Source organism: Schistocerca nitens, chromosome 4 (genome assembly GCF_023898315.1).
Source record: "Schistocerca nitens isolate TAMUIC-IGC-003100 chromosome 4, iqSchNite1.1, whole genome shotgun sequence".
Classification (NCBI taxonomy): domain Eukaryota; kingdom Metazoa; phylum Arthropoda; class Insecta; order Orthoptera; family Acrididae; genus Schistocerca; species Schistocerca nitens.
In genome coordinates this window covers 240,864,580-240,890,447 of record NC_064617.1, presented here as the reverse complement: position 1 = coordinate 240,890,447, position 25,868 = coordinate 240,864,580, and the positions used below count along the sequence as shown (strand labels likewise).

At 47.7% G+C, this 25,868-nt stretch overlaps 1 protein-coding gene and 1 non-coding gene across 2 annotated transcripts in view; one reads left to right on the top strand and one right to left on the bottom strand.

The window, feature by feature from the left end:
* Positions 1–25,868, top strand: part of LOC126252230 (uncharacterized) — a 596,261-nt gene that overhangs the window by 524,347 nt on the left and 46,046 nt on the right. The window contains exons 27-29 of the mRNA XM_049953102.1: positions 5,163–5,443; positions 11,729–11,968; positions 24,370–24,496. Of these exons, the coding sequence (XP_049809059.1) occupies positions 5,163–5,443; positions 11,729–11,968; positions 24,370–24,496 (648 nt within the window). The remainder of the gene's footprint in view (positions 1–5,162; positions 5,444–11,728; positions 11,969–24,369; positions 24,497–25,868) is intronic.
* Positions 4,091–4,165, bottom strand: Trnat-ugu (transfer RNA threonine (anticodon UGU)). Its single transcript has one exon. It is a non-coding gene; the product is annotated as a tRNA-Thr (tRNA).

The window sequence follows — 25,868 nt, the reverse complement described above, 5'->3', positions numbered from 1 at the left end:
CCGGCGTTCCAGCGCAATTATCTTCGCCTTAGTTCTTTGCCGTTCCAACTGGTTGTCCGGGGTTGGCGGTTGAGCATCCAGATCTCGGAGAATCGCGTAATAGAAGTCAACAGTGGTGCGATGCCAGTCGGCCATGTCCTTCCCGTATCTCATCAGTGTCCTCCGGATCGCCGGCTTGGCGCAGTCCAACCACCATGTCAATGTCGAGTGGTAGCGGGGAAGGCGTCGTTCGCAGGCTGTCCACGTTTCAGTGACTTGTTGGCGACACGCCAGGTCATGCAAGTGTGAGGTATTGAGTTTCCATGGCGCACGGCTGCGCCATACTGATTGCGGCGGAAGGAGGACCGTACAGATGTAAGCGCAATGGTCGGAAAAGGCCAGCGGCCAGCGTTCGGCGCCCCGTATCGCAGATCTAAGAGTGTGTGAGACATATATCCTGTCTAGTCGGCTTGCGGAATGACTTGTAAGAAAGGTATGGCCAGAAAGGTCGCCGTGTTGTACTTCCCAGGTATCGTGAAGCAGGAGGTCTCGCACCACTATACGTAGCTCCTGGCATGTAGTATAGTGGGGAATCTGATCTTTAGGATGCAGAACGCTGTTAAAGTCACCTCCTAGTAGGCAATGGTCATAACGCCCTAAAAACAGGGGAGCGATTTCCTCGGAATAAAACTGGGCTCTTTCTTGCCGTCGGTCGGTGCCTGAGGGAGCGTAGACATTAATGATGCGTGTCCCCATGGCAGTGAGTGCCATGCCCCGAGCTGATGGAAGGAAGGCGACATCGGTCACAGAAATCCCGTGGCGGACGTAGATGGCCACCCCGCGGCCCATAGGATCACTCGCGGAGGCGTGGGCGGTATAGCCATTAATATCCGGGAGACTAGCCAAGTGAACTTCCTGCAGAAGGGCGAAATCAATATCCGAAGCCCAGAACATCTCCTGCATAAGGCGGATTTTCACCCTGGAACGGATGTTGTTGGTGTTGATGGTTGCTATCCGGTAGGCCTGGTGTCGGATTGCTGGAGGCTGGTCCACTCCGCCGTCCGCGCAAGGGTGTGGGCGTCACAGCGGAACGTTATCCCGCTGGGCCGCAGGGGAGTCTGGGGAGAGTATGATTAGTGGTGTGGCCGTGACGGCGCAGGGTCCCGTAACGGCTCCTGCTCCGTGACCTCCTCCTCGTGCCACGCCGTGGAAGCGGAAACTGGTGTATCGTCCATTTTGTCGTCAGAAGATGTTGTAATTGTGCGTGGTGTAGTGTCGCCTGTGAGACGTTCATGATTTAGTTCAGCGTCAGTACGGGGCGCAGGCACACCGATAGATGTCTCCGCGCTCATTACGTCTTCGTCAGCAGTAGCGGGTTCTGAGGCCTCGTGCTGGTCGACGGGTGCGTCCTCCTCGACTTGTAACGTCTCCTCTTGGCCAGAAACGGTGCGACGTCTTCGCTTGCGACGTTTCGGGGAACGTTGTTTCCTTGTGCGACCCTCCGTGTCCGACGACGGAAGGGAGTCGCGTCGTTCTGGCAGAAAGGCCGCTGTAGGAACGATGAGCGAGTCGATCTCCATCGTGTTTCCGAGATCAGGGTCAGCGTCTGGTTGCGTCGGCATCTTCGGAGCGGCGTCAATGGCCGGCCGAGGCGGCGGGTCGTCCGAGGCGCTCTCCGTCGGTGTCTGGTCGGGCTCGTTGGTGGCGTCGTTTGTGGTGACCGGGCGACGTTGCAAAGTGGTAGGAGAAGCCAGAGCAGCGGCATAGGTCACCGGTAGCACTGTAGGTTGCGACGTGGGTGGTTTTTCGGCAGCTGGAAGTTGCGTAATACGCCGTTGTAGGCATTCGGATCCAAGGTGGCCTTCTTTGCCGCACCCGGAACAGGTCCGAGGCTGGCCATCGTATATAATTATGGCACGGCATCCGCCGATCTGTGAGTAGGACGGGACGTGGCTTCGGAGATCTATGGTGACCCGTCGGACCCCGTTTAGGACAGGATACGTCCGAAACTGTGTCCACTTCTCCGCAGTGTGGCCGTGGACTATACCGTATGGGCGTAGTGCCGCGACGACTTCCTCAGCTGGAAGTTCGAATGGCAATTCGAAAATGCGTATCGTTCGCATACCTAAGCCTGCGTGGTCGACGGTTACCTCCCCCACATTGCCATCAGCGTGACAGAAGCGGAGCCCCTGTTTGGTCTCACGTAGTATGCGTTCGCACGCCGCGTCGTTAATGATTTTCACATAGACCGTGCTGCTCACGATGGACAAATGTATGCCGATAATATCGGTCGCCGGGATCTTCACTTCCTCTCGCAGAAAACGCTCTACCTCAAGTGCTTTGGGTCGGGCATAATCGTTGCAGAAAGTAAATCGGAGTGTTGATTTACGGTAACGGTTCGCCATGGATCGTACAAGGTAAGCCGGCACTGAAGCAACGGCCGTCAGAAGTAAACAAGGCGAGCTCGCGCGCCGCACGAAGTCAACACGTACGCGTCCGCTCTGTTGCCCTGCCGAAGGCAGACTGTGCCCATCTGAGCTACCCAAGCACGACTCACGCCCGCTCCTGTGAGGCCCTGTGAGGACCGGGCGTGAGTCGTGCTTCGGTAGCTCAGATGGTAGAGCACTTGCCCGCGAAAGGCAAAGGTCCCGAGTTCGAGTCTCGGTCGGGCATACAGTTTTAATCTGCCAGAAAGTTTCATACCAATAGTAAGTAAATTCTTTGCTATTTCGCAACATTCATCCGTTACATTGGCAAACCCAAAATCGATAGCTATCGTCTGCCGTTTGTCTCAAACGTAGCAGGTGAAAAGTTGATGGATCACCTCGGGGGAAAGTTGGGGGGAAGAGGGAAAGTAGCATGGCTACTGCCTTCGAAAACCTTTTCCCTGTAAACCAGGTCCAAGGATGACACTAATAATTACTAAACTTGTATTTAATGTTGAACTGAATAATTAATTATTAAATTCATTGAGCAATAGCGATTCAGTTCTATTTATAGTGCATAATATCAGTGTAAATGAGAATTTTAATTTTGTATTATGTCAGAATGTGTTTTACTTCGCTTTTCTTCGGTAAATTAATCGGTTTTTGAATTCAATTTTTATCTTTGCGGTAACCTCGTGTCGTGCATATAGAGTTATCAAGCCTTCCTACGGCGACGCGCACCACAGGCTGAGAATCGCTGACCTAGATAGCCGAAGTGTTTGGTTTAAAATGGCTCTGAGCACTATGGGACTTAACATCTGGGGTCATCAGTCCCCTAGAACTTAGAACTACTTAAAACTAACTAACCTAAGGACATCACACCCATCCATGCCCGAGGCAGGATTCGAACCTGCGACCGTAGCAGTCGCGCGGTTCCGGACTGAAGTGCCTAGAACCGCTCGGCCACTACGGCCGGCGAAGTGTTTGGTGTTTAAAAGACGTATCGTGCTGAAAATTTATATTGCATGCATAGAAAAACGAAAAGCGACGTTCGCTAAGTCACAACACAAACGAAAATGTGTTGAGTGGTCATGACGGACGGACTCTAAAGAGGATTGTGACACGAAATAAAAGGACGACAGCTGGAGAAGTCAGTGCAGAACTGGATGTCGCTCTCGCGAACCCTGTCACCACCAAAACAACACAAAGGGGATGGGAATCCAAGGCGAACTGGAATTCCAAAACCACTCATCAGTGGTGAAAATGCAGTAACAGGAAACCGTGGCGCTGGAGCAATAAATTCTGGACTATGGAGCTCAAATGTTCAAATGTATGTGAATTCCTAAGGGACTAAACTGCTGAAGTCCCTAGACTTACACACTACTTACACTAACTTATGCCAGAGGGCGGACTCGAACCTCCGGCGGGAGGGTATGGAGCAGTGGAGGAAAACTATTGGGTCGAATGAATCTTGTTATGCACTGCTTCCAACTTCTGGCAGAGTTTACGTCCTATGACTGAACATGGTGGTAGTTCAGTGATGTATGAACGGTAGTATCTGTTCACGAAAGAACAGATACCGTCGATGACCATGCAGCTTTGCTAGAAATGAAATGATAATTAAATGGACACCCTAGCTGCAAACAGGCGTTGATGTACTTCATTGGGGACATGTTGAAAATGTGTGCCCCGACCGGGACTCGAACCCGGGATCTCCTGCTTACATGGCAGACGCTCTATCCATCTGAGCCACCGCGGGCACAGAGGATAGTGCGAATGTAGTAGTGTGAACATGTTGGGAATGTGGATCTCACGGGGAGCGTGCAAGGGATAAGTCCCTGCAGACGCACTATCCTCTGTGCCGGCGGTGGCTCAGATGGATAGAGCGTCTGCCATGTGAGCAGGAGATCCCAGGTTCGAGTCCTGGTCGGGGCACACATTTTCAACGTGTCCCCAATGAAGTACATCAAAGCCTGTTTGCAGCTAAGGTGTCCATTTAATTATCATTTCAGTTCAGTGATGATTCAAATGGTTCAAATGGCTCTGAGCACTATGGGACTTAAATTCTGAGGTCATCAGTCCCCTAGAACTTAGAACTACTTAAACCTAACTAACCTAAGGACATCACACACATCCATGCCCAAGGCAGGATTCGAACCTGCGATCGTAGCGGTCGCGCGGTTCCAGACTGCAGCGCTAGAACCGCTCTGCCACTCCGGGCGGCTCAGTGATGATTTCGGCAGCCATATCGTGGTATTCTATAGGCCCTCATGGTTACTCTGCAAGGTCGAATTGCTGCAGAGCATTATGTGACCATTTTGGTTGATCAGATCCACCTTGTGACACAATGCTCGTTGCCCATTGGTGATTCTATGTTCCAAGGTGACAGGGCCTCTGTCCACACACTCGCATCACCCAGAACTAAATTTGCGAGCACGAGGATGAATTGTCGCATTTCCCCTCGCCACCATAATCATCGGACCTCAGAGTCTGCAGTCCACTTTGGAGAGAAGGATGCCTGATCGCTATCCATCTTCATCACCGTTGCTTGAACTTGCCGATATTTCGCAGCAACAGTGGTATATGATTCTCTTGTAAACCAGGGCCTGTTTTCAGAGAAAACTGGAAGCTGTTTTGAATGTCAGTGGTCCTCCAATACAAAATTGGGTATGGTAATGTGTTTCCTTTTTGGTGTTTCCAAATTTCTGTCCACCCTATTTGTAAGGCCAACGACACTGAGTCTGGTGGTACCGGCAGGTGTTCATCGGGAAGGAGCTGGTGGAGTCCGGGAAGACGCTGCTGGGGCTGAGCGCGAGCCGGTCGTCGCTGCAGCTGCCCAGCATCGTGGTGCACGGCCAGGAGCAGTCGCCGTCGCCCGTCAGCTCGCGCAGCGACAGCCCGCTCAGCGAGAAGGCCGCCAACAGCCTCGCCCTCGGCCTCGTGGGCTCCGGAATCGCCAGGCTGACGCGCGGCGATTCGGACGGCCTCTACGAGTGCGCCACGGCCGGCGCGCACGCCTCAGAGCTGCGCCCCAGGAGGTCAGTACACAGCCACACGGCACCAGGCAACAGTCGGTTTGATAGTGGAGGGATGTGTGCGGGGATAAAACTGTAGTCTGGGACAGTGCACAAATGTTTTAATTCGTATTAAACTGGAAGAACGCAGGAGGTTGAAATTAACAGTACTGATGGTCTGCAAAAATCAGCAGATTCTTCTAACTGGGAAGTCTTCAAGAAAGGTGTCCCACAGGGTTCAGTCTTAGGTCCCATATTGTTCTTAATATACCGGGTGATCAAAAAGTCAGTATAAATTTGAAAACTTAATAAACCACGGAATAATGTAGATAGAAACGTAAAAATTGACACATATGCTTGGAATAACATGGTGTTTTATTAGAACCAAAAAAAAAAGCAAAGTTCACAAAATGTCCGACGAGTGGCGCTGGACAGCAAAACTTCTACCGTGACGGGTGAGAGGTACGCCGATATGTTACAGAATCGCATCATCTCCAGCCTGCCTGATAAACACCTGCTGGAACGTACGATGTTTATGCCGGATGGCGCTCCACCCCATATCGCTAGACGCGTGAAAGATCTCTTGCGCGCGTCGTTTGGTGATGATCGTGTGCTCAGCCGCCACTTTTGTCATGGTTGGCCTCCAAGGTCCCCAGACCTCAGTCCGTGCGATTATTGGCTTTGGGGTTACCTGAAGTCGCAACTGTATCGTGGTCGACCAACATCTTTAGGGATGCTGAAAGACAACATCCGACACCAATGTCTCACCATAACTCCGGACATGCTTTACAGTGCTGTTCGCAACATTATTCCTCGACTACAGCTATTCTTGAGGAATGATGGTGGACATATTGAGCATTTCCTGTAAAGACCATCGTCTTTGCTTTGTCTTACTTTGTTATGCTAATTATTGATATCCTGATCAGATGAAGCGCCATCTGTCGGACATTTTTTGAACTTTTGTATTTTTTGGTTCTAATAAAACCCCATGTCATTCCAAGCATGTGTGTCAATTTGTACCCCTCTATCTACAGTATTCCGTGATTTATTCAGTTTTCAAATTTATAGTGACTTTTTGATCACCTGGTACATTAATGGCTTGCCACTCTACAGGGTGGCCATTGATCGTGACCAGGCCAAATATCTCACGAAATAAGCGTCAAACGGAAAAACTACAAAGAACGAAACTTGTCTAGCTTGAAGAGGGAAACCAGATGGCGCTATGGTTGGCCCGCTAGATGGCGCTGCCATTGGTCAAACAGATATCAACTGCGTTTTTTTAAATAGAAACTTATACTTTTTTATTACATATTCGTGTAGTACGCAAAGAAATATGAATGTTTGAGTTGGACCACTTTTTTCGCTTTGTGACTGATGGCGCTGTAATAGTCACAAACATATGGCTCACAGTTTTAGACGAACAGTTGGTAACAGGTAGGTTTTTTAGATTAAAATTCAGAACATAGGTACGTTTGAACATTTTATTTCGGTTCATCCAATGTGATACATGTACCTTTGTGAACGTATCACTTCTGAGAACGCATGCTGTTACAGCGTGATTACCTTTAAATACCATATTAATGCAATAAATGCTCAGAATGATGTCCGTCAACCTCAATGCATTTTGCAATTCGTGTAACGACATTCCTCTCAACAGAGAGTAGTTCGCCTTCGGAAATGTTCGCACATGCATTGCGCTGACGCATGTTGTCAGGCGTTGTCGGTGGATCACGATAGCAAATATCCTTCAACTTTCCCCACAAAAAGAAATCGGAGGACGTCAGATCCGGTGAACGTGCGGGCCATGGTATGGTGCTTCGACGACCAATCCACCTGTCATGAAATATGCTATTCGATACCACTTCAACCACACGCGAGCTATGTGCCGGACATCCATCATGTTGGAAGAACATCGCCACTCTATCATGCAGTGAAACATCACGTAGTAACATCGGTAGAACATAACGTAGGAAATCAGCATACATTGCACCATTTAGATTGTCATCGATAAAATGGGGGCCTATTATCCTTCCTCCCATAATGCCGCACCATTCATTAACCTGCCAAGGTTGCTGACGTTCCACTTGTCGCAGCCATCGTGGATTTCCCGTTGCTCAATAGTGCATATTATGCTGTTTTACGATACCACTGTTGGTGAATGACGCTTCGTCGTTAAATAGAACGCGTGCAAAAAATCTGTCATCGTCCAGTAATTTCTCTTGTGCCCAGTGCGAGAACTGTACACGACGTTCAAAGTCGTCGCCATGCAATTCCTGGTGCATAGAAATATGGTACGGGTGCAATTGATGTTGATGTAGCATTCTCAACACCGACGTTTTTGAGATTCCCGATTCTCGCGCAGTTTGTCTGCTACTGATGTGCGGATTAGCCACGACAGAAGCTAAAACACTTACTTGGGCATCATCATTTGTTGCAGGTCGTGGTTGACGTTTCACATGTGGCTGAACACTTCCTGTTTCCCTAAATAACGTAACTATACGGCGAACGGTCCGGACACTTTGATGATGTCGTCCAGGATACCGAGCAGCATACATAGCACACGCCCGTAGGGTATTTTGATCACAATAGCCATACATCAACACGATATCGACCTTTTCCGCAATTGGTAAACGGTCCATTTTAACACGGGTAATGTATCGCGAAGCAAATACCATCCGCACTGGCGGAATGTTACGTGATACCACGTACTTATACGTTTGTGACTATTACAGCGCCATCTATCAAAAAGCGAAGAAAGTGGTCCAACTAAAACATTCATATTTCTTTACGTACTGCACGAATATGTAATAAAAATGGGGGTTCCTATTTTAAAAAAAACGCAGTTGATATCCGTTTGACCTATGGCAGCGCCATCCAGCGGGCCAACCATAGCGCCATCTGGTTTCCCCCTTCAAGCTAGATGAGTTTCGTTCTTTGTAGTTTTTTCGTTTGATGCTTATTTAGTGAGACATTTGGCCCGGTCACTATCAGTGGACCACCCTGTATATCCACGAAGAAGCAAAGCTAGTTCTTTCAGCTGATGATATAAGTACAATAATCACACACAATAAACAAGATACGGCTAAGGAAATTGTAAATCATGTCTTTCAGAAAATTCTTAAGTGGTTCTCTGCAAAGGGACTCTCATTAAATTTTGTGACAACACAGTATACACAGTTCGGTACAGTAAACGGCATAACACCATTGATAAATACAGATTTTGACCAGAAGTCTGTTACTAAGGCAGAATATTCAAAATTTCTGGGTGGGAAGAAACACATTGATGTGCTGAAACGTTTTGGTTCAGCTACATGTGCTATTAGGGTTATAGCGAATTTTGGTGGTAAACATATCAGTAAATTAGCCTACTATGCCTATTTTCATTCACTGCTTTCATTTGGCATCATATTTTGGGATAATTCGTCATTAAGAGAAAAAGTATTCATTGCACAAAAGCCAGTAATCAGAATAACAGCTGTAGCCCACCCAAGATCATCTTGCAGACATTTATTTAAGAAACTCGGGATATTCAAGTACCTTCGCAATACATATATTCACTAACGAAATTTGTTACTAATAATCCATCCCAGTTCAAAAATAACAGCATAGTGCATAGGTACAACACTAGAAGAAAGGACGATCTTCACTATTCTGGGTTAAGTCTGACTTAGACACAGAAAGAGGTGAATTACGCTGCGACAGAAACCTTTGGTTATTTACGAAATAGCATTAACAGTCTGACAGATAGCCAATCAGAATTTGAAAATAAATTAAAATAATTTCTGAAAGACAAAACCTACTGGGTAGATGAATTTCTACATATGAAGCAGTAATTGTAAAAAAAAATTACATCGTGTAAAGAAAACTTACGTTAAACTAACATGTTCCACATCATTACGAAATGTCGTATTCCTGATCTATGGAATAAGTATTAATGTAATGTAATGTAATCCTGGTTCACGTTGATAGTAAACTGAAAAAGTTGACCCAGGTACGAAACATCACAAAACTACTTCCACCCTAAACTACCTTTTCTACGCCCTGCGAGTTAAAAGCTTCATTGAGCGGTTTGTGCGTTCATCGCCTTGCATTATTTGAAGAGAAACAAACCAGTCACCCGTCGAACCACCCCACACTCTACCAGTTAGTTACAGTCCAGTTTCTGTGTTGTTAGCCCCACTGAAAACATGCAAGTTTATGGGCCTTTAACGATGACCCGACTTCAGATGTCCATTCCATGCAATTCCCTTTGCGATGGTCACTCAGAAACTAGTTGTAGTGACCTCCATTCATTGAAGCAGCAATTACTTTGGGGTTTGCAACCGTTTGTTGTCGGTAACACGTCACACACATCTCTGGTTCTTGTAACCTAGGATCTGTTTACGACCACTGTCGTCACTCCGTGTTACACGGCTACAAGTGTCACACCATTCTTTTCTAGACAAAATGGGTAGTCAACATTGATAACCAACAATTGGGCAACTCAATTCACGGTGTGGTCCACAGGTACCTCCCAACACGACAACTCGTTCACGGCATCTTTCTGTGTTAATCCCTTACAAGCGACTGGCTGCCACATAATCTGATCAAAAGTATCCAGATACCTATTAGTTGACGTTAACGTGGGGCGTGTCCACCTTTACGACTGTTTGAACTCTGCTGGGGAGTCTTTCAATGACTTTGCCTGAATGCCTGCAGAGAAAGGACAGGCCATTCTTCCTCAAGAGCCGAAACCAGTTACAGACCATCACCTCACGGATGCTGCTTTGTGACAGCGAACATTTTCGTTGTAATAAAATCATCGCCTCCGAAGTTTTCCTCCATTGTACACAGTACACAATGCTATTAAATGTGTCTATACCCGTCTGTCTTTAATGTTTCCCGAGGTGCAGTAAGAGGACATCACTGTTGGCACTTCACATGATGACTCCAGGCCTTTGTCGAACCCAAGCTGCTGCTTCGGGCTGCAACGCGATTCATCACTTCAAACCAGGTGTGCCAGTCATCCACTGTCCAATGGCCTCGCTCTCTATACCAGCTCAAGTGTTGCTTAGCAACGACTACAGATAAGTGCGGCTTATGAAGTGCTGCTCGACCATTGTATCCCCTTCTTGTATCCCCTTCTTTTTAACTCCGTGCACATAATCATTGTCCTCGCTGGACTACTAGTAGCACTTTTCTTCCGCTGATATCCCGCGATTTTTTCCAAGCACCCTCCGCAATGCTCGACGGTCCGTGTCCAACCGTGAGTTCTGGATGGACTGTGTTTAGCGGTGGTTCTCCCTTCGCGTTTACACTTCACAGTCATAACAGTCGACTTGGGCAGCTTAGGAAGGGTACAAATGTGTCTGACGGATTTTTTATTCAAGTGACATTAAATGAGTAATCATCATTCGAAGTTACCGAGCTCTCCTGACCGATCCTTTTTCCTGCTGTTACTTCTCTAGCGACAATACAGTACTCCTCGTCTCCTTTTATACTTCCAGGCTTACCACCAGAGCGTCCAGGCGTCGGTTCCCCACTACATACAGGTGTCTTGAACGTATGTCGTCTCGTTGTCTCTTGTAGGCTTGTACCAAGGGAAGTAAGGATAGGATGTTGATTGGAGGCCACTATCGTCTTTCTATAACACAAAACGCACGCATATATGAACTGGGTTCTTTATTCCTAAGACTAAGAAATGTACTTAACTTAAGCTAGTTGTTGTGTGAAACAAGCTCTCTGTAATAGTCAACGTTAGCCTTACTGCTGGTCAAGTACAAGACCGCGATATACACTACTCAGGTCGCTATGTTCTGCCTGATTCTGAGCTAGAGGCTGTGACTGCCACTACGACTCAGTGACTCGTTGGATAACAGACTGGAACTCACTCGGTGTGACAGGCTGGCCTTAGATTCCATTGTGGCGATCTAAATACAGGCGGCCGAGAGGGCGTTGGCGGCCCGTTTCCTGCGAGTCTGTCATTGGCCTCTTCTCGCAACCTTTACCCCGCACAGTGTGCTGACGCAAGCTTATGACAGCACACTGGATACTTTTGATCAGATACTCTATACAACAGTTGCGTTAGCAGTGGAGAATCATATGACTGCCTCACTCGGTACCAGTTATAGAGCATCTATGGCGCTCCAAAGCGACCAGTGTGCTCTTTTAACCATAAGACTAATATTTTGTTCCACGAGTTTGCAGTAGCCTTGACAACTCCATCGGACCACTTCTCTGGCTGATGGCATCAAGACGAGAGCAAGAGCAAAGAAACATGACGTTGCTCGTGTGACGTGGACGTGGGTGCAGCCGATGTTGTCGCGACAGATCCGGTGGTCGCCGCCACCGGCACCGCAGCGGCGCCCAGCCGGGCTGCTCGACGTCGCCCGCGCAGCCGCTGGCGCAGCCGCTGCCGTCGCTGCCGCCGCGCGCCAAGAGCCCGCTGCCGGAGCTGCTGGACGTGCCGCTGAGGGAGCGACGCAAGCAGAGCCCCAAGCGCGCGCGCACACGCGTCTCACAGCTGCCCGCCTCCACCTCCTCCTCCTCGGAGAGCCTCGACTCCGCCAGGTACGTCGCCGCCCCCCTTACGCCATACATTACACAGTCTCTGGTAATCCATCGTGGGAAGTGGAACTGCAGCCGGACATAAAGTACTTGAATAATCGCAACAAAACCGGCGGTTGTATTTGAATCCAATGTCGTTTATTCTACACTACTGGCCATTGAAATTGCTACACCACGAAGATGACGTGCTACAGAAATTTAACCGACAGGAAGAAGATGCTGTGATATGCAAATGATTAGCTTTCCAGAGCATTCGCACAAGGTTGGCCCCGGTGGCGACACCTACAAAGTGCTGACATGAGGAAAGTTTACAACCGATTTCTCATACACAAACAGCAGTTAACCAGCGTTGCTTGGTGAAACGTTGTTGTGATGCCTCGTGTAAGGAGGGGAAATGGGTACCATCACGTTTCCGACTTTGATAAAGGTCGGATTGTAGCCTATCGCGATTGCGGTTTATCGCATCGCGACATTGCTGCTCGCGTCGGTCGACATCCAATGACTGTTAGCAGAATACGGAATCGGTGGGTTCAGGAGGGTAATACGGAACGCCATGCTGGATCCCAACAGCCTCGTATCACTAGCAGTCGAGGTGACAGGCATGGCTGTAGCGGATCGTGCAGCCACATCTCGATCCCTGAGTCAACAGATGGGGACGTTTGCAAGACAACAACCATCTGCAGGAACAGTTCAACCACGTTTGGAGCAGCATAGACTATCAGCTCGGAGACCGTGGCTGCGGTTACCCTTGCCGCTGTATCACAGACGGGAGCGCCTACGATGGTGTACTCAACGACTAACCTGGGTGCACGAATGGCAAAACGTCATTTTTTAGGATGAATTCAGGTTCTGTTTACAGCATCATGATGGTCGCATCCGTGTTTGGTGTCATCGCGGTGATCGCACATTGCAAGCTTGTGTTCGTCATCGCCATACTGGCGTATCACTGGCGTAATGGTATGGGGTGCCATTGGTTACACGTCTCGGTCACCTTTTGTTCGCATTGACGGCACTTTGAACAGTGGACGTCACATTTCAGATGTGTTACGACCCGCGTCTCTACCCTTCATTCGATCCCTGCGAAACCCTACATTTCAGCACGATAATGCACGACCACATGTTGCAGGTCTTGGACGGACCTTTCTGGATACAGAAAAATGTTCGACTGCTGCCCTGGCCAGCACATTGACCAATTGAAAACGTCTGGTCAATGGTGGCCGCCAGTTACTAATCTTGATGAACTGTGGTATCGTGTTGAAGCTGCATGGGCAGCTGTACCTGTACACGCCACCCAAGCTCTGTTTGACTCAATGCCCAGGCGTATCAAGGCAGTTATTACGGCCAGAGGTGGTTGTTCTGGGTACTGATTTCTCATGATCTATGCACCGAAATTGCGTGAAAATGTAATCACATGTCAGTTCTAGTTTAATATATTTATCCAATGTATATCCGTTTATCAGCTGCATTTCTTCTTTGTGTAGCAATTTTAATGGCCAGTAGTGTATTTAATACATACTACCAGTTTCGACCCCAAATAGTTTCATCTTCAGGCTCCAAACCTAACCTGCCGTCCACAACCTTTTTCATGTGCAATGAACAGAATCGTATGCAGCGATACAAAATTAACTGGATTCCATACCTCCTGTGCCAGTAACAAGCCCAGCATGGTCCCGACAACTGAAGTTCCTCAAGTTGTTCCAGTTAATCGTTATGCTGTATTGCTATTCGTGTAGGTTGTGGTCCCGTGACTACCAAGCAGATATAGAATTTATGAGTTCAAGAGGTCCTTATTTATCGTTATGTAGGACCACAACAATTCCATGCGATTAGGGCCCAAGAGGACACTCTGCCCAACAGGATCGCAGATGCCCGCCATATACACTACTGGCCATTAAAATTGCTACACCAAGAAGAAACGCAGATGATAAACGGGTATTCATTGGACAAATATATTATACTAGAACTGACATGTGATTACATTTTCTCGCAATTTGGGTGCATAGATCCTGAGAAATCAGTACCCAGAACAACCACATCTGGCCGTAATAACGGCCTTGATACGCCTGGGCATTGAGTCAAACAGAGCTTGGATGGCGTGTACAGGTACAGCTGCCCATGCAGCTTCAACACGATACCACAGTTCATCAAGAGTAGTAACTGGCGTGTTGTGACGAGACAGTTGCTCGGGCACCATTGACCAGACGTTTTCAATTGGTGGGAGATCTGGAGAATGTGCTGGCCAGGGCAGCAGTCGAACATTTCCTGTATCCAGAAAGGCCCGTACAGGACCTGCAACATGTGGTCGTGCATTATCCTGTTGAAATGTAGGGTTTCGCAGGGATCGAATGAAGGGTAGAGCCACGGGTCGTAACACATCTGAAATGTAACGTCCACTGTTCAAAGTGCCGTCAATGTCAACAAGAGATGATTGAGACGTGTAACCAATGGCACACCATACCATCACGACGGGTGATACGCCAGTATGGCGATGACGAATACACGCTTCCACTGTGCGTTCACCGCAATGTCACCAAACACGGATGCGACCATCATGATGCTGTAAACAGAACCTGGATTCATCCTAAAAAATGACGTTTTGTCATTCGTGCACCCAGGTTCGTCGTTGAGTACGCCATCGCAGGCGCTCCTGTCTGTGATGCAGCGTCAAGAGTAATCGCAGCCATGGTCTGCGAGCTGTTAGTCCATGCTGCTGCAAACATCGTCGAACTGTTCGTGCAGATGGTTGTTGTCTTGCAAACGTCCCCATCTGTTGACTCAGGGATCGACACGTGGTTGCACGATCCGTTATAGCCATGCGGATAAGATGCCTGTCATCTCAAGTTCTAGTGATACGATGCCGTTGGGATCAAGCACGGTGTTCCGTATTACCCTCCTGAACCCACCGATTCCATATTCTGCTAACAGTCATTGGATCTCGACCAACGCGAGCTGCAATGTCGCGATACGATAAACCGCAATCGCGATAGGCTACAATCCGACCTTTATCAAAGTCGGAAACGTTATGGTACGCATTTCTCCTCCTTACACGAGGCATCACAAGAACGTTTCACCAGGCAACGCCGGTCAACTGCTGTTTGTGTATGAGAAATCGGTTGTAAACTTTCCTCATGTCAGCACGTTGTAGGTGTCGCCACCGGCGCCAACATTGCGTGAATGCTCTGAAAAGCTAATCATTTGCATACCATAGCATCTCCTTCCTGTCGGTTAAATTTCGCTTCTGTAGCACGTCATCTTCGTGGTGTAGCAATTTTAATGGCCAGTAATGTATGTTGAATCTGAAAATGGGTTTGTTTGCAGGAAGCCAAGTATCTGTGTGACGATGTAGTAAGCACTATGGGAAACTAGCACAGCCAACAGATTTGTGACTTCTTTGATGAACCAGCACAGAGGGTGCGTCGACAGTGTTGCGCCCATCGACAATGCTCTACACGGGAGTTGTAGTCCTGTGTACAGCGTCACGATAGATACATCCGTGTGCAGAGAACAAACGCTGCCAGCTTGCATTCGTCATTGCAACAGGAGCTCATAACTTAGATTGATGGTGTGGTGGTACAGGATGCCATTGGGTACACCATACGATCACATCTTGTTCAGGTAGCTACACTCATGCTCATAAATTAAGGATAATTGCAGAATGTGGCGCCACATAACGTGGCACTACACAAAACTGGCGCTAATACCATTGGCACATAGGGAACACATATGACACAGATCTGTAGTGCTACGGTATTGGTGATAAGTTGAGAAAACCGTCCCGAAACACATGTGGTACAAAACACCACTGTTTCCTGCCTGTACCAGGACATCAATATGGGATATGATCACCATGCACATGTACAAAGGCCGCACAATGGTTTGGCATACTCTGCAACAGGTGGTCGAGCAGCTGCTAGGGTATAGCTTCCCATTCTTGCACCAGTGCCTGTTGGAGCTCCTGAAGTGTCCTGGGGGTTTGAAGATGTGTAGTGATACGTCGACCGAGAGCATCTGAGACGTGCTCGATTCTGTTTAGGTCTGGAGAACAGGCAAGCCACTCCATTCGCCTGATATCTTCTGGTTCAAGGTACTCCTCCACAATGGCACCTCGGTGGGGCCGTGCGTTATCATCCATCAGGTGGAAGGTGGGTACCACTGCACCCCTAAAAAGGCGGACATACTGGTGCAAAATGACATCCCAATACACCTGACCTGTTACAGTTCCTCTGTCAAAGACATGAAGGCGTGTACGTGCACCAGTCATAATCCCACCCCACATTATCAAACCACGACCTCCATACATGTTCCTTTCAAGGACATTATAGGGTTAGTATCTGGTTCCTGGTTCACACCGGATGAAAACCCGGCGAGAATCACTGTTCAGACTATATCTGGACTCATCAGTGAACATAACCTGGGACCACTGTTAAAATGACCATGTACTGTGTTCTTGACACCAGGCCTTACGGGCTCTCCTGTGACCAGGGGTCAGTGGAATACACCTTCCAGGTCTCCGGGCGAATGAACCATGTCCGTTCAGTCGTCTGTAGACTGTGTGTCTGGAGACAACTGTTGCAGTGGCTACGGTAAGGTCCCGAGCAAGGCTACTTGCAGTACTCCATGGCCAGGTGCGAGCACTGATGGTGAAATATCGGTCTTCTTGTAATATTGTACACTGTGGACGTCTCGTACTATAGCGCCTGGACACGTTTCCTGTGTGCAGGAATCGTTTCCATAATCTTGAGATCACACTTTGTGGCACACGGAGGACCCGTGCTACGACGTGCTGTGTTTGACCAGCCTCCAGTCGCACTAGTATTCTACCCCTCATAACGTCATCAATATGTGTTCTTTGAGCCATTTTCAACACACAGTCACCATTAGCTCGTCTGAAAACGTCTGCATAATTACTCGCTGCACGGTACTCTGACGTGCACCAACACACCCGCAAACTGCCCACCACGGCGTTGTTTCACCATGTATCAGCATTATCCTTAATTTATGAGCATGAGTGTATTAATTGGGACAGCAGCCACTACGTTCCTGACGTGTTGGGGCCAGTGGCTGTACCATGTGTTCAAAGTCTCTGTAACGTTATATACAGGTGAGTCACCTAACGTTACCGCTGGATATATTTCGTAAACCACATCAAATACTGACGAACCGATTCCACAGACCGAACGTGAGGAGAGGGGCTAGTGTAATTGTTTAATACAAACCATACAAAAATGCACGGAAGTATGTTTTTTAACACAAACCTACGTTTTTTTAAATGGAGCCACGTTAGTTTTGCTAGCACATTTTAACATATAAACAAATACGTAATCAGTGCCGTTTGTTCCATTGTACAATGTTAATTACATCCGGAGATATTGTAACCTAAAATTGACGCTTGAAACCTCCGGCATTCAGTTGCGTGTTGTAACAAACACGGGCCACGGTCGGCGAGCATCATCTGCAGGGACATGTTTACCATGACGACCGTGTTTACGAGTGTGGCTGTAGTGTACTGTTGTGGTTTGGTCTAGCTGTCGCAGTGTCCGCATGTAGCGCTTGCTGCTGTTGTTATTCTGCATTCGTCTCCGCACGCAGACCAACTGTAGTACACCGTGTTACCAGACGTCTGTGATAGTGTAGTGTTGTAGGAACTGTGACCATGGTGTATTCGAACTCTGAAAAGGCGGAGATGATACTCATCTATGGCGAGTGTCGACGAAATGCAGCTGAAGCCCGCAGGGTGTATGCAGAACGGTACCCGGGCAGACAGCATCCAACGTGCCGCAGATTGCAAAAAATTTACCGCCAACTTTATGCAACAGGTATGGTCGGGCACGCAAACGGGTCCGTAACAGGCCCGTCACAGGAGAAGCGGGTGCAGTTGGTGTGTTAGCTGCTGTTGCCATGAACCCACACATGAGTACACGGGACATTGTGAGAGCCGGTGGACTGAGTCAAAGTAGTGTCACGCGCATACTGCATCGTCACTGCTTTCACCCGTTTCATGTGTCGCTACATCAGCAATTGCGTGGTGATGACTTTAATCATCTAGTGCAATTCTGTCAATGGGCATTAACAGAGAATTCGTTGCAGTTCTACCTGTTTACCGATGAAGCGGGTTTCACAAACCACGGGGCATTGAATCTACGGAACATGCATTACTGGTCCGTGGACAATCCTCGCTGGCTCAGACAGGTAGAGCGACAGCGACCGTGGACTGTAAATGCATGGTGCGGAATCATTGGCGACCACCTCATTGATCCTCACTTCATTGCAGGGGCCCAAACAGCTGCAACATACATCGCGTTTCTACAGAATGATCTGCCAACGTTGCTCGAAAATGTCCCACTGGAAACGCGTCGACGTATGTGGTATCAGCATGATGGTGCATCTGCTCATTCCGCAATTAACACTAGGCTGACCCTTGACAGGATGTTCGACGGGCGTTTCATAGGACGTGGAGGACGCATAAATTGGCCAGCCCGTTCTCCTGATCGTACACCTCTGGACTTCTTTCTGTGGGGTACGTTAAAGGAGAGTGTGTACCGTGATGTGCCTACAACCCCAGAGGATATGAAACAACGTATTGTGGCAGCCTGCAGCAACATTACACCAGATGTACCGCGGCGTGTACGACATTCAAAAAATGGTTCAAATGGCTCTGAGCACTATGGGACTTAACATCTTAGGTCATCAGTCCCCTAGAACTTAGAACTACTTAAACCCAACTAACCTAAGGACATCACACACATCCATGCCCGAGGCAGGATTCGAACCTGCGACCGTAGCAGTCCGCGGTTCCGGACTGCAGCGCCTAGAACCGCACGGCCACCGCGGCCGGCCCGACATTCATTACGCCAGAGATTTCAATTGTGTGCAGCAAATGTTGGCCACCACATTGAACATCTATTGGCCTGACATGTCGGGACACACTCTATTCCACTCCGTAATTGAAAACGGAAACCACGTGTGTGCGTGTACCTCACCCCTCATGGTAATGTACATGTGCGTCACTGAAAAAGACCTATAAAAAGGTGTTAGCATTTGGACGTAATGTGCTGTTCCAGTCTCTTCTGTACCTAAGGTCCATCACCGTTCCCTCTGGATCCCTACGTAATTCGGTGCTCTCCGATACACACGATTGAACAGCGGAGGAGTGGTACTCAAGCGTCAACTTTAGGTTACAATATCTCCGGATGTAATTATCATTTTACAATGCAACAAACGGCACTGATTACGTATTTGTTTATATGTTCAGATGTGCTAACAAAACTAACGGGGTTCCATTAAAAAAAAAAAAAAGTAGGTTTGTGTTAAAAAACATAATTCCGTGCATTTTTTAATGGTTTGTATTAACCAATTACACTAGCCCCTCTCCTCACGTTCGGTCTGTTGAATCGATTCGTCAGTATTTGATGTGGTTTAAGAAATATATCCAGCGGTAATGTTAGGTGACTCACCCTGTATATGCTGTCTTGACCCAACTCAATAAAGAAGATGTTCATCTGTTGCACTGGCCACCACATTCTCCAGAGCTCTGATCCCCTGAAAACATTTGGTGATGAGTTGCCAAGAGATTGGCACACCATCAGTCACCAGGCACTAGGATTGATGAGAACTCTAGAATAGAGTTGAAGCGGGATGGAATAATATTTCCATATCCGTCACGCAAGCTCAGTTCGCCACGATGCCATGTGAAGTTTGTTCTGTGGTGGCAGTCCTTTCTGGCAGAACTGGATTTCGCATCCTGTACAGCGCGCAAAATCACCTACAAATTTGATTATGTATTCTACTGACTGTACTATAAGTGCACAATAACTAAAATTTAGTTATTTGCTATCCTTCCTGGTACAGCAGTTGTAATTGCAGCATGGTTTTTTCGTACACCAATCGCTGAACAAGACAATAATATTACAATGAAACTGTCTTGCATGAATTACTAAAATAAGAAACAAATATAGGGTTATCCGTAAGTACCTCTGGGTTTCAGAAGTCTACCTTGTTAAAACTACAAGAAATAGAGAAAGCAGATTCATATCAGTGGATAGGGCATCTCTCCAGTTTTTTAACTCAAATTACAGGTGTTCAATATGGGCATCATTTGTGACCTACCAAATGTCACAACGATAGACAAATTCTTGCCCTACATGTCTCAATACGTCACTGTCGATATCAGCGAGCACATTAGTCATCCTTTCTTGCCAGTCGTCTAAATTAACTGGCAGCAGAGGCAGGAACTTACGATATTCGACATAATCCTGTAGGAATAAATCATAAGTATTTAAGTAAGGTGATGGTGTGGCCACTGCGAAAACAGTCATCCTCCAGTAGCTGCTTCATATCATTGCAAATGTCACTGTCGCTAGTAGTTAGCGTAAGTAACAGCTGCAGCCGGTATTTTTCACACACGGGCATTTGCGTAGAACACGTCAAATACCTGGCAGGGGCTTCTGTAGTTCTCTGCTCGCACGGGTCGTCGATTTCTTCGTGTTCCTCAACAAGCTCCACTTTCACTGCTGACGGCCCCTGCTAGTTTGTTTTTTCTGCACCACATAACCAGCCAGTCTCACGCAATGTCTTATACCACCCAGCACTGTTTTGTATGTTGGACATTTTACCTGAAATCTGATACGAAATCGTCGCTGGGCCGTCACAGTTGACTCACGTTTAGCTAATTCAGGGACATAAAATGCAAAAATTTCTCCATTATACGCCATGTTCTGATACGCCTGCTACCTAGTGGTGGCACTGCGTCTATTACGTATCGAAGCTCGGGAGATGTTCCATCCGCAGATCCTTCTTTTTTGGGGGCTTTATTCCCTACATTCATGGCATGATAATCTGGATTTGTCTATGTCAGAGGAAGAGGGTGCCGATTCTCTTCCTGTCACCACCCTATCACCGCCATCCCCACCCACTACCCCCTCCCAAGGACGGAAATTGTGTACCCTGTTGTAGCCGTGACCGGAACGGTCGTGGGGTTGCCATGAACGAAAGCGCGGTGCGACCGACTGGGAGCGGCCTGTGAACAAACAAGACGGATGAACGAGGAAGGATGGACACACACAACGACAGACGACCGAGCGAGACACCAAGAACAGCAAAACGCAAGAAGCAACTGGGTCACAAGCGAAAACCTCACGAAATCAACAACGTCCACTCGGACACGGAAACAAGCAAAGTAAACACGATGTCTGTAAGCGAGATATCGAGAGACTCACTCAAATATCAGCCTAACTCGCTGATGTTTTTTTTCCTTTATCGTTATTTAAACACCTTTACATAAGGTGAGCTGGCAGCAGCATACTACGCTGTTCTTCCGCCACAAGTCTGACAATGAAAATACAAAGAAGACACATAAGATACTGAACAAAGTGGCGGGCGAAAAACAGGAGACACAGAAACAAATAACACGAAGCCGTTCACACTCGACGAAAAACATGCTAAAAAACTGTTGGCACTGCATACAAACACTGACGACGTAGACGGTACAGGTGAACAAAGGAGCGTGACGGCGAAGAACACTAAACCACAAGCACGATGGCACACACACGAGAAACTGATGGCGATGATCTCCGGCGCGCGAAAGTGAGAAGAGAGGGGAAGAAGGGTGAGGGGGGGTGGGGTAGAGAGGGGAAAACAAAGATTCCAATGGCTGAGGAGATGGGAGGAGGAGTAGAGGGACAGGGGAGGGGAGGCCCGGGGGAGGAGTGGGGAGAAAGGGAGGAGGGAGGGAGGGTGCCCAAAGGAACAGACACAGGAGAAGGGAGGGAGGATCAAAGTTGGTAGGAGGGGGAGGGGGAGCCAGCGGAAGCCACCTTAGGAGAGGGTAAGGAGGGTGGAGAGATGGAGACCAGGTGGGACGTGGGAATACAGGCGCGGCAGCGGGCAGGGTCGGGAGAGGATAGGCGAGACAAGCGGGTGAGGAGGATCAAGTTTGCGGGAGGTGTACAGGATCCGTATCCTTTCAAGGAAAAGGAGGAGGTGGGGGAATGGAATGAGATTGTACAGGATCCGCGTGGGGGAGGTGAGACGGATGCAATAGGCGAGGCGGAGAGCATGGCGTTCAAGGATCTGAAGGGATTTATAAAAGGTAGGGGGGCGGAGATCCAGGCCGGATGGGCGTAACAAAGGATAGGGCGGATGAGGGATTTATAGGTGTGGAGTATGGTGGAGGTGTCCAGACCCCCTCGCTGAGTGAAACGCAGATGCTTAAATACATGGTAGGGTACGTCGCTATTGGCCGCTGGGACCACGTGCTCCACAGTGGCGCCCTCACATTGTACACAGGCCAGGAGCGCGCACAGCCACGGCTTACTGCGTGACAGCTGCGGAGACCTCTAGTGGTAATCGAGGGCCATGCCGTCTGGCGCCATTCGAAACCCGCGCCGCTCGATAGCAGATACCCCATCTGTTTGCGTCTAGTGTTATCCACGTGAAAGTGTGAGAACGTTTCCGAAATGTATGCGAAGCATGTAATTGAGGCAGGATGTGGGTACCAGCCAGGTACTCAGAGAGACTGCTGTGGAAAACCGCCCAAAAGTCACATCCAGGCTCGCCAGCACGCCGTCCCTTGTCGTTAATGTCTGGTGGATTTGATTCAGGTCCAGCACGCCTCCCACGAATGCCACAACCAGCGTGCTAAAGCTTGCAGCTATCTCGGTGGGTATACAGTATACTGCTCTTCAGGTGAGCCACAGCTGTTAGATGAGTGGTGGGATACTTGTCTTGACGGTTGCTGCTCTCTGGTCCTTTAGAGTGCTGTGCTTGTTGCTTGCCTTGGTCTAGGCCTTGGCTGGCGCGGGCATACTGTGATGAAGGTTGATTCACAGGCATAGTGATACGGGGTTACAGCAGGACCCTACAATAGGCTGCCTCTCGGGAAGTGGTACGTCATACATAGCCTCCCCTTCTCAAACAGCTCTAGTTCAAAGCGAAAGTAAAGCATGCATTGCACAGGGGAAGTTGTGTCTTACTGGCATAACATCTGCCCCTGTCTTGATCGACTTCAGAGCCCCCAACCCAAAGCGAAAGTGAAGGGTGCCTGGCACAGCGGAGGGCTGTGCTGCGAGGGAACACCATGTCTGTGGCCCCATTTTCCAGCGACCGGTTTTTCCACAGTCTAATCCCGAGCAATGTCGGTATGGGTGTCTCGCTCGGTACTTTTAATGGCGTGTACTGTCACGCCCAGAGGGCAGTGACGTCTCTTCAGTTTGATTAGGTGGCTCCAGACCCAGGTACGTGTGACTCACCAAGCCACGGATTGAGTGGGAGTGGATCCCTAGTCATTGTGGTGGGATCTCGGGCTAGCGGAGAGTGAAGGATATATCTGCCTCTCCGGACTGCAGGGTGCACTTGCCAAGGTGGGATGGGTGAAATCGTCGATGACGATGCCGCTGGAGGTGACCAGTGAAATGGCAGTGGCACGCTAGTGGCTTGACTGGTGGGCGAGCTGCAGTCAGTCCTCCGTCCGAAGAGGCTTCTACGACGTCTCAATGTGTGTACAAGAATGGACAAAACCATAAATTTTATGCCGGAAATTGAATTAACATATGAAGCCCGACAGAAAACAAGAGAAGGTCTAATGGAAACTTGCAAAGAATGGGTACTGAAAGATTAGCAGTGCGACTAAAGAACTACAAACAGGAAGGAAAATGAGAACCCGTAAAACAACGGAAAAGATGAGAATCGTTACAGGGAATAAATAGCCTAAAACAGGAAGTGACCAAGAAAAAGAAGAAGATTAAGAATGACAAGATCTGAGAGGCGTAACAAACGATTACAACCCTGAAATGCCTTTTGGATGCAGCCGCGAGGGTAAACCGACGATGGAAGGATTCATTCGCGGTAAATAGAACTTTTTAAGAATGTTTCCTCGTAAAATGAATGGACCAAGCATTATTCGCGATCAGAATGAGATATTCACTCTGCAGCGGAGAGTGCGCTGATATGAAACTTCCTGGCAGATTAAAACTGTGTGCCGGACCGAGACTCGAATTCGTGACCTTTGCCTTTTGCGGGCAAGCGCTCTACCATTCTGGAAACATCCCTCAGGCTGTGGCTAAGCCATGTCTCCGCAATATCCTTTCTTTCACGAATGCTAGTTCTGCAAGGTTAGCAGGAGAGCTTCTGTAAAGTTTGGAAGGTAGGAGGCGAGGTACTGGCAAAAGTAAAGCTGTGAGGACGGGGCGTGAGTCGTGCTTGGGTAGCTCAGTTGGCAGAGCACGTGCCCGCGAAAGGCAAATGTCCCGAGTTCGAGTCTCGGTCCGGCACACAGTTTTAATCTGCCAGGAAGTTTCATTATTCGCGATAATTTCGTTGGAAGTTGATCAGCTGTCTCCAACAGTACTGCATTTGTTTGCAGTTTCTTGTCTGCCACTTTTCACTGTAATTTTTTCCTAATTTTTCAGGGAGATGACGCTGCGGCTGTCGTCATCGGAAAAGGCGTTGTGCCCGGAGAGGCATTGCTGGTCTGGCGGCTCCTTTGATGAGGGCCGGCGATTGTCCATAGAAGCTTCCGGCGAAGACACGGGAGAGGTAATGTACCTCGCTAGCTGAGCACACTATCCTACTTTTGTTACTTCCCTCACATGTATAAAAACGACAACCATCTGAAGTTCCGCTGTTTTATTCGATACAGTGTTATATCTCACAGCTACCCAAGGGATATACTTCGATTTCGATCAGCTTTGAATATGTTGTACTGTAGAGCAAAATAAGAGACACGTCTCTTTTTGTACGTGCCCTTCCGGCCGTTAAGGAGGTGAAACATCCCCCTTGAAAAAACTGTATTTAAAATTTTTGAATGAATACCCTCCAAACGGTAACAGACATAAAAAAATTTCAAATAAATGTTCTATGCTTTTTAATGTACGCTACAACAGCTATCCCGATTTGTCGAAAAAGACATTTTTTTTAAAATCCCCCCCTCCCCTTACTGTTATGTTTTTCGTTTTGACATTTGACTAATAGCAAAACGTATAGCATCGTTAATTCCAAATTCAGTAGTATATAGCGAAGTTGTACTCCAAAGACACATTTGTCATAAGTGAGCTAGAAATATCTCTATATCGCTGTATGTGCGCCAGGTATCTGTCCGCTTCAGTGCTAATTGTCATGATAAGTCGTTTAACAAGTCTTTCCCAGATAAATATGTTCTATATATATTCTTTTAATTTTATGGAATATAAAATATTTTACGTTGCATTTGTGTTTTATTTTTACATTTGGTGTTTCTTTGTTATTTCAACTTGCAACCTCTTCATATTTAATTATATTATATTTGAAACTGTTTGTACTATACTGTTGTAACATTATTGTAAATGTGTACAATAATGAGAAAGGCACAAAATTGTTCAGGTCAAAAAAATGCTGAATGCACTTTGATATATGGGTATTTCTAGCTTAGTTCTGAAAAATTCGTCTTTGGAATACCACTCATCCTTTACCATTGAATTTGGTGTTAGTGTTGCTACACGTTTTTCTGTTACTCAAACGTCGAAATAAAAAACAAAATAGTGGAGGAGAACGGATTTCGAAAAAAAAAATTGGATCAGTCTATTAATATTGAAACGTACCGGTACGTTAAAAACCATGGAACTTTGATTTGATTTTTTTTCCATATGTGTTACCCTTTCAACGGTATTCATTCAGAAATATTTAATTCAATTTTGAGTGTGTTTCACCTCTTTAACGGCCGTCCGTAGAGATATAACAAAATCTGTCTCACTTATTTTGCTCAACACTACAACGTACTCAAAGCCGATCAGATCGGAGTGTATTCTCTAGGTAGGTTTCCCTGTAAGTACGAAATCCCAAAGCTAACAGAGGACTGGTGCTGCAAAAGTACAATGACCTATTTAACCGGCTGTTTTAACCATCCAGTTATGCAATTTCTAGAGGCTTAATA